This window comes from Nicotiana sylvestris, chromosome 12 (assembly GCF_000393655.2).
Source record: "Nicotiana sylvestris chromosome 12, ASM39365v2, whole genome shotgun sequence".
In the NCBI taxonomy this organism is placed as follows: Eukaryota; Viridiplantae; Streptophyta; class Magnoliopsida; order Solanales; family Solanaceae; genus Nicotiana; species Nicotiana sylvestris.
This window is the reverse complement of record NC_091068.1, coordinates 104,370,832-104,383,878: the sequence shown is the minus strand read 5'-3', so window position 1 is coordinate 104,383,878 and position 13,047 is coordinate 104,370,832. Positions and strand designations below refer to the sequence as shown.

General features: G+C 41.6%; 1 protein-coding gene across 1 annotated transcript; it reads left to right on the top strand.

Moving 5' to 3' along the window:
• Positions 1 to 1,824: 1,824 nt before the first annotated feature.
• LOC138883489 (uncharacterized) lies at positions 1,825 to 4,457 on the top strand. Its single transcript, XM_070164177.1, has 4 exons — positions 1,825 to 2,053; positions 2,471 to 3,097; positions 3,506 to 3,637; positions 3,814 to 4,457. Exons 1-4 carry the CDS (start codon positions 1,825 to 1,827, stop codon positions 4,455 to 4,457), a joined length of 1,632 nt encoding a protein of 543 aa, XP_070020278.1.
• Positions 4,458 to 13,047: the final 8,590 nt, after the last annotated feature.

The window sequence follows — 13,047 nt, the reverse complement described above, 5'->3', positions numbered from 1 at the left end:
ATATCGAGCCTACTGTGGCCGAACGCTTATGAGCGAGCCCAGCTGGTCGAGATACAGAGCCTAGTATGGCCGAGCGCATATGAGCGAGCCTACTACGGCAGAGCAGTTATATATATATATATATATAAATACCGAGCCTTATAAGGCCGGACAACTATTTTACTTCCTATTTTGGAGAAAGTTGAGTCAGTATCAGCAAGTAATCATATTTTCAAATTTTCTTTGACTTCCAGCTACTTGCAGTTATTATATTATCAGTTCAGTTTCAGCTTCAGTATATTGCCTTACATACTCGGTACATTATTTCGTACTGATGTCCCTTTCTGGGGGCGCTGCATTTCATGCATGCAGGTTCAGATAGACAGACGGGTAGACCTCCTCAATAGGTGTTGCCCGAGCTCAGCTTTATCGGTAAACTCCCCTTCTTTCGGAGTCGCCAGGTCTAGCACGGTGGTGTGTATCTTGTATATATATATGTAGATCGGTTACGGGTAGGTCGGGGCCCTGTTCCGATCATAGTACATCTATCTGTAGAGGCTTGTAGATATGTCCTGCCAGTTAGTACGGTATGTTGGGCTTGTAGGCCCTATACATATGTTTTGTTAGTTTGTCAGTTGTAGTAAATATGATGGCCTTGCCGGCCCAGCTTTATGTTGACAGTTAGTTAGTGTTAGTCTCTATTTAGTTTTATATTTTGCATCGCACATTATCTTGCAATGTGGCCCATGGCCAAAAAAATATGGCATTACATGTTCAGAGTCTCTAAGTGACAAGTTATATGCAAAGAGAGTTGAGGCATTGAGTACCGGTCTCACCCCTAGGCTTGGGGCGTGACAAAAGTGGTATCAAAGCAGTTCTGTCCTAGGGAGTCTATGAGCCGTGTCTAGTAGGGTCTTGTTTATAAATGTTTGGTGCACCACATTATATAAGCAGGGGACTACAGGGCATCTAGAAGTTGGTTATCCTTCTTTCAAATCTAAATCGTGTTGTAGCTCTGAGTTATAGAAAATTTAAGTTAAACTTACGTGTTGATGTTTGCATGCACAGATGACGATAACTAGGAAGACTACGGCTAGCCATAGGAGAGAACCAACAGTAGGTGAAGGGACTAGCAGGGTACCCCCAACAGATGGGGCCAAATTGGAATCGCAGGGAGAGACCCCTACCCAGTGATTACCAGTTCCTCTGCCACCTGAGGAGATTCTTAGGGAGATCGCACATCTAGTTCCCTCTCAGCTTCCATCAGATCAGGACTTGAGGAGTGCGGTGCATTTGTTGGCATAGTTGGTAGCAACCCAGCAATAGGCTAGGGCATTCACTAGTGTAGGACCTTCTGAGGGATCTGGGAGTTCAAGGGTCCGAGAGTTTATTGCTTTGAATCCCCCAGAGTTCACGGGGACAGATCAAATGGAGGACCCACAGGATTTCATAGATCAGCTTCATAGGATCTTTCGGGTTATGCATACCACGGAGAAAGAGGCAGTTGAGTTAGTAGCTTTTTGACTCGGAGATATAGCCATCCTTTGGTATGAGGGATGGGAAAGGTCCAGGGGATGTGATGCACCTCCTGCTATTTGGGAGAATTTTTCAAATGCCTTCCTTGACCAGTACTTACCACGAGAAATCCAACAGGCCCGACTCGATCAGTTTCTAGCCCTCAAGCAGGGCAATACGAGTATTCGAGAATATAGTCTCCGTTTTGACTTATTGGCCAGATATGCACCATCCATAGTTGCTACTATATGGGATAGAATCCACAGGTTTATAGCAGGGTTGGCCCCAGAGTTGACCGAGGCATGTGTCACCACTGCATTATAGGATAGAATGGATATCTCGTGGATTCAGGCATTTGCCCAGAATATAGAGAGGGGTAGGCATCGGCAGCATAGTACGGAGAGGACTGAGTCAGGGCAACGTAAGAAGATGAGGTTTGCCAGGTCTCAAGAGCAGTCTCAGGGTAGTTACAGGCCCCAGTACTTCGAACGACCACCTAGACCTTCGCCATCTCAGGTACAGGATTACAAGTATGACCACTATACTCAGTCAGGACCAGGTGAGAACTCCCATGCGTCAAGCTTTTGGCGACAATGAGGTTTGAGACAGACAGGGCCATTTCTACCGCGATGTGCCATTTGCGGTCAAGGACACTTGGGCCAATGCCGAGCCGGTTCCGATGCTTGTTATATATGTGGAAGTTCAGGGCATATGATGCGAGATTGCCCAAATAGAGATTCTAGGGGTATGGCGCAACCAGCGAATTCAACAATAGGATCAGCTATGTCTGTGCATCCTTCAGGGCGTGAGTCTCAGTCTTCGGCTGGTAGAGGTTGAGTAAGAGATAGAGGGTCTCGTTCAGGTAGTAACCAAAATCATATATATGCACTAGCAAGCCGACAGGACCAAGAATCCTCACCAGACGTTGTGACAGGTATGTTGACCATTTGTTCTCACGATGTTTATGCCTTGATAGACCCAGGATCTACCCTATCATGTATTACCCCATTTGTCGCGCGGAAATTTGGTATAGTGCCTGAAATACTAAGTGATCATTTTGCGGTATCTACACCTGTCGGAGAATTGATTATTGCTAGACGCGTTTACCGAGGTTGTACGATAATAGTTTGTGGTCGTCAAACCTCAGCTGACCTAGTTGAACTAGAGATGTTGGATTTCGATGCTATCATGGGCATGGACTGGTTGGCAGCTTGTTATGCCATAGTTGATTGTCGAGCAAAGACAGCTAGATTTCATTTTCCGGGTGAGCCAGTCCTTGAATGGGTAGGTAATACAGCGACACCTAGAGGAAGGTTTATTTCCTATCTGAAGGCAAGGAAAATGATTGCAAAAGGGTGCATTTATCATATTGTGCGCGTTAAAGATGCAGATGTTGAGAAACCTACACTTCAATCTATTCCAGTAGTAAAGGAGTACGCGGATATATTTCTAGATGAACTTCTAGGTATTCCTCCAGAGAGAGAGATTGATTTTGGTATCGATTTGCTTCCGGGAACACAACCAATATCCATCCCTCTGTATAGAATGGCACCTGCCGAATTAAAGGAGTTGAAGGAGCAATTAAAAGATTTACTGGAGAAAGGTTTTATCAGACCCATTACCTCACCTTGGGGTGCACCGGTATTGTTTGTACGGAAAAAAGATGGATCGCTAAGGATGTGTATCGACTATAGGCAACTGAACAAGGTAACTATTAAGAATAAGTACCCCCTTCCAAGGATAGACGACATGTTTGATTAGTTGCAGGGAGCTAGATGCTTTTCAAAGATAGATTTGAGGTCGGGGTACCACCAGGTCAGATTTCGGAAGAAAGATATTCCCAAGACCGCCTTTAGGACCCGATATGGCCACTTTGAGTTTCTTGTTATGTCCTTCGGGTTAACAAATGCACCTGCCATATTCATGGACTTGATGAATAGCCTATTCCGGCCATATTTGAATCTGTTCGTGATAGTCTTTATTGATGATATTCTGGTTTATTCATGTTCAGAGGATGAGCATGTGGATCACTTACGAGCAGTACTCCAAAACCTCTACGATAATAAATTGTATGTTAAGTTTTCTAAGTGTGAATTCTGGTTAAAATCCATAGCATTCTTGGGGCACATTGTATCCGACGGAGGTATAAAGGTAGACACTCAGAAGATTGAGGATGTGAAATCCTGGCCTAGACCTACCACTCTGATAGAGATTCGTAGCTTTCTAGGCTTAGTTGGATATTATCGGAGGTTCGTAGAGGGGTTTTCTTCTCTTTCAGCACCATTAACAAAGCTGACGCAGAAAGCGACTAAGTTGCAGAGGCCTGTGAGCAGAGTTTCCAAGAGCTTAAGAACAGATTGACCTCAGTGCCAGTTCTGGCACTCCCAGATGGTCCAGATGGTTATGCCATATATTGTGATGTCTCAGGTGTCGGGTTAGGATGTGTCCTAATGCAACATGGAAAAGTAATTGCATATGCTTCAAGGCAGTTAAGGAAGCATGAGCGAAATTATCCGACCCACGACCTCAAGTTAGTTGCGGTTGTCCATGCACTTATGATATGGAGGAATTACTTATATGTGGTGCATGTTGATATATTCACAGATCATAAGAGCCTGCAATATATCTTCAAGCAAAAAGAGTTGAATTTGCGACAAAGGCAATGGCTTGAGTTATTAAAAGACTACGATATTAGCATTCTCTACCTTCCAGGGAAAGCTAATGTTGTAGCAGATGCTTTAAGTCGCCGATCTATGGGTAGCTTAGCACATATAGATGCCGATAAAAGACAATTAACAAGAGAGATTCATCAATTGGCTTGTTTGGGGGTTCGGTTAGTAGACTCTGGCAATGGAGGAGTTGTACTCCAAAATACTGCAAAATCATCTCTCATAGCTGATGTAAAGGAGAGGCAATACGAGGATCCAGAGTTAGTCAAGTTGAGAGAGCGGATTCCACAATAGAAGAAGCCGTTGTTAGAGCTCAAAGGAGATGGGGTTCTCAGATACAAGAGTCGTTTGTGTGTTCTAGATATAGCAGGGCTACGAGACAGGATTATGTCAGAAGCACATTATTCGTGGTATTCTATTCTCCCTGGGTCAACAAAGATGTATCATGACATTAAAGATGTGTATTGGTAGAATGATATGAAGAAAAACATTACTAAGTATGTCGCCCAATGCCCTAGTTGCCAGCAGGTGAAAATAGAGCAGTAGAAGCCCGAAGGGTTAATGCAGACTATAGAGATCCTGACGTGGAAATGGGAGGCGATTAACATGGACTTTATCACAGGTTTACCTCGTTCCCATCGTAAGTTTGATTCCATATGGGTGATAGTCGATAGGCTCACGAAATCAGCTCATTTCCTACCGGTTAGATCTACCTATACACCAGAGGGTTATGCAAAATTATATATTAAGGAGATAGTGCGACTACACGGAGTACCCATATCTATTATATCTGATTGTGGGGCCCAATTTACAGCACATTTTTGGAGATCATTTCAGAAAGGTCTAGGAACTCAGGTGAATCTCAGCACAGCAGCCGAGCGCACGATTCAGATGCTCGAAGATATGTTGCGAGCATGTGCGCTGGATTTTAAGAGAAGTTGGACTGAACATCTACCTCTTATCGAGTTTTCATATAATAACAGTTACCACTCCAGTATCCAGATGGCTCCGTACGAGGCTTTGTATGGGAGCAGGTGCAGATCTCCCACAGGGTGGTTCGATGTTGGAGAATTTGGGTTATATGGACCAGACCTGGTTCAACAGGACATTGAAAAAGTAAAGCTTATCCGGGAGCGACTGTTGACGGCTCAGAGTCGACAGAAGTCACATTCTGATGTGCGGCAACGAGATTTAGAGTTCGGGGTCAATGACTGGGTATTCTTAAAGGTGTCACCTATGAAAGGTGTAATGAGATTTGGCAAGAGAGGCAAGCTTAGCCCACGGTATATTGGGCCTTATAGGATCATTCGGAGAGTGGGCCAAGTAGCTTACGAGTTAGAATTGCCCCAGGAATTAGAATCTGTCCATCCGGTTTTTCACGTATCTATGTTACGGAAGTGCATTGGCGATCCTACCTGAGTAGTGCCCACGGATGATGTATAGATTATAGAGAACTTATCATACGAGGAATTTCCAATTGCCATCCTAGACCGACAAATTCGCAAGCTGCGGAATAAGGAGTGAAAGTACTTTGGAGAAACAATAATGTGGAAGAAATGACTTGGGAGGCCGAGAAAAACATGAAGTCTAGATATCCCTACTTATTTCCTCCTCCAAAGAAGGGTTCGACTGAGACGTCATAATCATAAGGTACGTGTACAAATTCTTATATTGGTTATTATCGTTGATCGTGTCAGTCCATGGTCATTATACATAATTGTGGTCCTGTGTGGCGTTGGGTTATTAAGCTTCTAAGAGGAGAATTGGTAGTGGTGTGGTTACAAAGGCGACCTTGCCAAAGTTATGCAAATTACTGGGAGTTGAACATTCGAGGACGAATGTTTCTAAGGGGGGAAGGATGTTATATCTTGCGTTTTCGTACTAAATTTTGTTTTCAATTAACCGACGTAGACTCGGGGATGAGATCATCTTGATGTTAATGTACTTACGTTATTTATATCAAGCGATAAATAAGTGTTAAGAAAGATAAAGGGGTACACAGATTAAAAAGAAAATAAGTTTCGTTGAAAATGGACAATTTAAAATAAAATACGGGTCAAGCGATAATACTCGATAATTATAAACTAGTACCATGCGAGGTACCATATGACCACGATAGTATAATATATAAAGTATATATGAAGTATTTTAAAAATAAATAGAATTTTAAGAAATTTGTGATAATTTCTAAATTATGCGGGTAATTGGTTAATTACCGGGTAACGGGACATTACCTGGTTAACTAATAAGTGGATAAAAAAATTAATTAAATAACCTACTCCCCACGTGGCAGTATGCCACCACCTAAACATATTACTCATACTCATATATCCTTGTAACGTGTAAAGTCATTTTATGACTCAAAACAATGAGTCATTTAAAGACTTGATTAACTTGGATTGGATTATTTTCTTTGGACTAAAAGAATAATACTCCATTCTGATTCTTGGTAAAAGTCTAATTCAGTTTCAAAGACATCTTGTTGTCTTTGAGAACAAAACGTGAAAGAATGTAAAAGATGATTCTTGGATTAAGTTTCAAAGACATCTTGTTGTCCTTAAGGAAAAACGTGAAAGAACATAATTAAAACTCTTCCAAAATTTCAAATGCGAAACAATTTCGTTCAAATTTTAAGGAAATCTAAGTATAAATTTTGTCCATATTTTGCAGAAGCAGATTCGTTCAAATAATTCAAGAAAAAGGTATGTTAAGGCTAAGCTCTTCTTTCATTTGGCATGATCTCGTCATTACATTCATATCCCGAAATTTACGTATATTTTGCTAGTCTTGCAAGTTACAATATTCTCTTTGTCGGGACTTCATATTCATTTGAGTATTTCCTTCTTCCAGTCAAGAGAGCAGAGAAGTTACATATATACAGTATTAAAAGTATTTTCATTACCATCGAGCTATAATCGATGGGCAGGCCCCTATTGGGCAACCTCTGATCAGATGGTAAGTTATATGACGATCCTACTGTGGCCGAGCGCTTATGAGCGAGCCCAGTTGGTCGAGACACAGAGCCTAGTATGGTCGAGCGCATATGAGCGAGCCTACTACGACAGAGTAGTTATGTATATATCGAGCCTACTATGGCCGAACACTTATGAGCGAGCCCAGCTGGTCGAGATACAGAGCCTAGTATGGCCGAGCGTGTATGAGCGAGCCTACTACGGCAGGGCAGTTATATATATATATATATATATATATATATATATATATATATATATATATATATATATATATATATATATATATATATATATATATATAAATACCAAGCCTTATAAGGTCGGACATCTATTTTACTTCCTATTTTGGAGAAAGTTGAGTCAGTATCAGCAGGTAAGCATATTTTTAGATTTTCTTTGACTTCAAGCTACTTGTAGTTATTATATTATCTGTTCAGTTTCAGCTTCAGTATATTGCCTTACATACTCGGTACATTATTTCGTACAGACGTCCCTTTCTGGGGGAGCTGCATTTCATGCATGCAGGTTCAGATAGACAGACGGGTAGACCTCCTTAGTAGGTGTTGCCCGAGCTCAGCTTTATCGGTAAGCGTCCCTTCTTTCGGAGTCGCCGGGTCTAGCAGGGTGGTGTGTATCTTGTGTATATATATGTCGATCGGTTATGGGTAGGTCGGGGCCCTGTTCCGATCATAGTACATCTAACTATAGAGGCTTGTAGATATGTCCTGTCAGTTAGTACGGTATGTTGAGCTTGTAGGCCCTATACGTATGTTTTGTTGGTTTGTCAGCTGTAGTAAATATGCCGGCCTTGCCGGGCTAGCTTTATGTTTGACAGTTAGTCAGTGTTAGTCTCTATTCAGTTTTATATTTTGCATCGCACATTATCTTGCAATGTGGCCCATGGCCAAAAAAAATATGGCATTACATGTTCAGAGTCTCTAAGTGACAAGTAATACGCAAGGAGAGTTGAGGTACTGAGTACCGGTCTCACCCCTAGGCTTGGGGTGTGACAGGTTAGCCAACATCGTGCCAGTACCAAAGAAGGACGGGAAGGTCAGAGTCTTTGTCGACTACCGGGATCTCAACCGGGCCAATCCGAAAGACGACTTCCCCTTGCTAAACATACACATCGTGATTGACAATTGCACCAAGCATGAGTTGCAATCATTTGTAGATTGTTTCGCTGGGTATCATCAGATTTGGATGGATAAAGAAGATGCTGAGAAAACGGCTTTCATTACGCCGCGGGGAATGTACTATTACAAGATGATGCCATTTGGGTTTAAGAATGCGGGGACCACCTACAGGAGGGCGATGACTACCATTTTCCATGATATGATACACAAGGAGATAGAGGTGTACGTAGATGATGCTATTATCAAGTCCCAGAAAGCCACTAATCACATGGAAGATTTGAGGAAGTTTTTCAACAGACTGCGAAGGTACAACCTGAAACTGAATCCCGCAAAATGTTCATTTGTGGTTCCTGCCAGAAAACTATTTGGGTTTATTGTGAGTCGCCGAGGAATAGAACTAGATCCATCAAAGGTCAAAGATATTCAAGAATTGCCACCGTCAAAGAACAAGAAGGACGTGATGAGTTTCTTGGGGAGACTACGTGAGTGAATTTTACATTGTCTACGTGACTCAGAAGGAAATCAAGGGACAGGCACTAGCAGATCACCTTGCTAAAAATCCCGTGGACGGAGAGTACGAACCCCTGAAAACGTATTTTCCCGACGAAGAAGTATCGTTCATAGGAGAAGACATTGCAGAATCATATGACGGTTGGAGAATGTTTTTTGATGGAGCAGCAAATTTCAAAGGAGTTGGCACAGGAGCAGTCCTAGTATCGAAAATCGGTCAACATTACCCGGTGTCTGCCAAACTCAGATTTTCGTGCACCAACAACATGGCCGAATACGAAGCTTGCATCTTAGGGCTCAAGATGGCCATCGACATGAACATTCAAGAATTGCTAGTGATTGGAGATTCAGACTTGCTTATACATCAGGTCCGAGAAGAGTGGGCAACCAAGAACTCCAAGATACTCTCGTATTTGCATCATGTACAGGAATTAAGAAAGAGGTTCACTAAGACAGAATTCCAACATGTTCCCAGAGTGTAGAATGAGTTCGCTGATGCATTGGCTACCATATCATCCATGATACAACATCCAGAAAAAAACTTCATTGATCCCATTCCAGTAAAGATCCATGATCAGCAAGCTTATTGTGCCCACGTTAAAGAAGAAACAGACGGAAAGCCTTGGTCTCATGATATCAAGGAATATTTTGCAAAAGGCGAATACCCAGAAATTGCAAATCCTACTTAGAAATGCACACTTTGGAGGTTGTCCAATAGTTTCTTTCATAGCAGAGGAATCCTATATAGGAGGACTTCTAATTTGGGATTACTAAGGTGTGTCGACGCAAAGGAGGCATCCAGGCTACTAGAGGAAATTCACGCTGGGACCTACGGTTCACATATGAATGGTTTTGTCTTAGCAAAGAAGATACTCCGAGCTGGTTACTTTTGGATGACTATGGAGACGGACTGCATCCAGTATGCCCGAAAATGCCACCGCTGCCAGATACATGCAGACATGATAAAGGTACCTCCGAATGAGCTTAATGCAACAGGCTCTCCATGGCCGTTCGCCGCTTGGGAATGGATGTTATTGGACCAATCGAGCCCGCTACATCCAATGGACACAGGTTCATCCTAGTAGCCATCGACTATTTCACCAAATGGGTCGAAACAACATCTTACAGAGCAGTGACTAAGAAAGTTGTGGCAGACTTTGTCGACGACCACATTGTTTGTCGATTCAGAATTCCAGAGTCAATCATCACTGATAATGGCTCCAACCTCAACAGTGACTTGATGAAAGCTATGTTTGAAACCTTCAAAATCAAACACAAGAATTCCACAGCCTATAGGTCGCAGATGAATGGAGCTGTAGAGGCCACCAACATGAATATCAAGAAATACTAAGGAAAATGATAGAGAAGCATAAGCAGTGGCACGAGAAGCTATCATTTGCTCTATTGGGGTATCGCACCACAGTCCGCACATCAACTGGGGCAACCCCCTATATGCTAGTTTATGGTACAGAAGCTGTCATTCCCGCCAAGGTGGAAATTCTTTCATTAAGAATCATACAGGAAGCAGAGCTCGACAATGCATAATGGGTGAAAAGTCGTTACGAGCAGCTAGCTCTTATAGATGGAAAGAGAATGAATGTAGTTTGCCACGGTCATCTTTATCAGAATAGGATGTCTAGATCCTTCAACAAAAAAGTAAAGCCGAAACAATTCATACCGGGGCAGCTGGTGTTAAAGAAAATTTTCTCGCATCAAGATGAAGTCAAAGGGAAGTTCTCTCCCAACTGGCAGGGTCCATACATGGTTCACCGGGTCCTGACAGGAGGAGCCCTCATACATGCAGAAATGGACGGAAAAGTCTGGCCAAAGCCAATCAATTCAGATGCAGTCAAGCGTTACTATGTGTAATCTTATGCTTTCCTATATGATGTAAATTGAACTACGCCTGACCTGATTCCCGTTTAAAAGGGGATACGTAGGTAGGCCTATGGGTTTGGTCACAATTCAATAAAAATTTTCATTTCCCCCCTGCAATTGGAAACTGGGGTAAAATTTTGAGGAGGACCCTCAAAATTCCAAAGTTGATTTTAGCTAATTATTGCTAGCAGCAGTCAGAAGCAGCAACCTAGTAAATTGGGGCAGAATTCCTTAGCAAGAAAGGTTGCAATGTCCTGAACCACGTCACAGTCATAGGTTCATCTAAAGAACACTATTCTTAATTATGTACTTATGTTATGCTTTTACTAAATCATGCATGTTTATTACTAAAATTGGCTTGTTTAGAAGCGCTATCCCAGTGATATATACAGTATCACCAGATCAAAGCCGAGCCGATCAAGCAAAGCCAGCAGGGATATGAACTAACCTTCCCCCTCTACAAAACTCACGATTTTTCTTTGGATGCAGGCACTTGGATTGCAAAATCATAAAATATACTATACCCTCATATTGTTCAGGAATACAACTCTCAGAACTGTTGCATTTACTCACAGCTGCTATCCACACACACCAGTGGCATTCCTATGTCACGATGTCCCTAGCAGTCATAATATCGCAATCTGATATCAGCTAAGAAAGCTTTATTACCATTTGCTATTTTTACTTTTTGCATAAGGCTAACATTCTGCCTTCCGAGGTTAAGCTCTACCTCCATCTGTATTCCTGCATTGCATAAGGCTACCATTCTGCCTTCCGAGGTTAAGCTCTACATGCTATTTTTACTTTTTGCATAAGGCTAACATTCTGCCTTCCGAGGTTAATCTCTACCTCCATCTGCATTCTTGAATTGCATAAGGTTACCATTCTACCTTCTGAGGCTAAGCTCTACCTCCTTCTGCATTTTGCATCACATAAGGCTACCATTCTACCTTCCGAGGTTAAGCTCTACATCCATACCGCATTTACATGGCTGAAAGATCGCCGCCTTATTTACATTTGCATGGCTGAAAGATTGCCGCCTCTACATTTGCATGGCTGAAAGATCGCCAAACTCTGCATCTCATGGGCTGAAAGATCGCCAAACTTTCCGAGGGCGTCATTGTTCGTAGACACCATTTTCATAGCCCGAGAACACCATGTCATGGCCTGAGGATCCCCCTTTTTAATCTTTTGCATATCATTATTCAAAGCCATCATAGTTTGGAGGCATAACTATTATAGACCGAGAGCATCATTTCATGGCCTGCGAATCCTTTATTATACGTTTCATGGCCCAGGAAATCATGGTTTAAGGACGTCATCCTAACCGTCCGAAGACAAACATTCATGGTCCGATGGGAATTCGCATCATGTTTAAATTTATGCACAATATACGCTTGGGTTACTTATTTGCAGGTGAACTGGCGAGTAATGGCTATCTCGGTAGGAGCAATTCTGCTACGGTTCCCGTAGCCCTATCAAACTTCAACCATTCGCCATGTTCTAAATACTGCGTCCGTTCTTGAAAGTCTTCATCGGCATACTCCGCCGACGGATCCTGAACTACATATGGCCTGATTCCTGTAGGTCCAAGGATATGTAGGCAGCTTAGAAACCAAATCATGACCTAAGTCTCCTTGAACCATTTCGTTCGGTCAAAATTGGCCATCATATCTTTACCCGACAACTCTTTCATCCTTCTCGGGTAAAGAGGGACAGTTGTTGATACCTAATTTTTCCCTGTATATTTTTCATATGTAAAATACCTTCAAAATAGCATGTATATGTATATGTAAGCATATTCAAACGTTTTATTATTTTTCCTTAATTTTTAGATATTTTTAAATCAATTTATTGCCTATGTTTACCAAGAAAAACCCAATAATTATTCACACAATTATCATTTTTGGTGATTCATTTATTTTATTCACATATTTATACTAAAATATAGCTAAGATAATTTTTTCATATTTTTACAAATTTATTTATTATTTTTTAAAGAACAAATTGCATATAATTGCAATATTATCCCCATTTAGATTTAATTACGTTTATGTCAATAAAATTAACTCCAATTTTTTTAATTTAATAATTATGTATTTTTAACTATTTTAGTACTTTTAATTAATTTCCAGAAATTATTTTTACTATTTTTATAAAGTAAATAAGGGAAAAGTGGCTATTAAATGTTAGCCCATTTTCATTTCAATTTTGGCCGGATTTGGCACCCCAATTAAACCCAACTTGAGGCCCAACCCCTGAATCTCCTTTGTATGAAATTATCAACTTGTTTATGTCTGTTTCTCAGCACCTCTTTCCCTCTCCTTTATTCCCTCGGAACTCTGTTTCTTCACTTGCACTCTCTCTTAGATTTAAGATCTGCCCCCC

Coding starts and splice junctions, on each gene's coding strand:
- LOC138883489 (XM_070164177.1), top strand. CDS start 1,825: ATGGATATCTCGTGGATTCAGGCATTTGCCCAGAATATAGAGAGGGGT. Junction 3,098..3,505: donor AAAAGATTTACTGGAGAAAG/GTTTTATCAGAC, acceptor ATTCATGTTCAG/AGGATGAGCATGTGGATCAC. Junction 3,638..3,813: donor GCACATTGTATCCGACGGAG/GTATAAAGGTAG, acceptor ACTAAGTTGCAG/AGGCCTGTGAGCAGAGTTTC.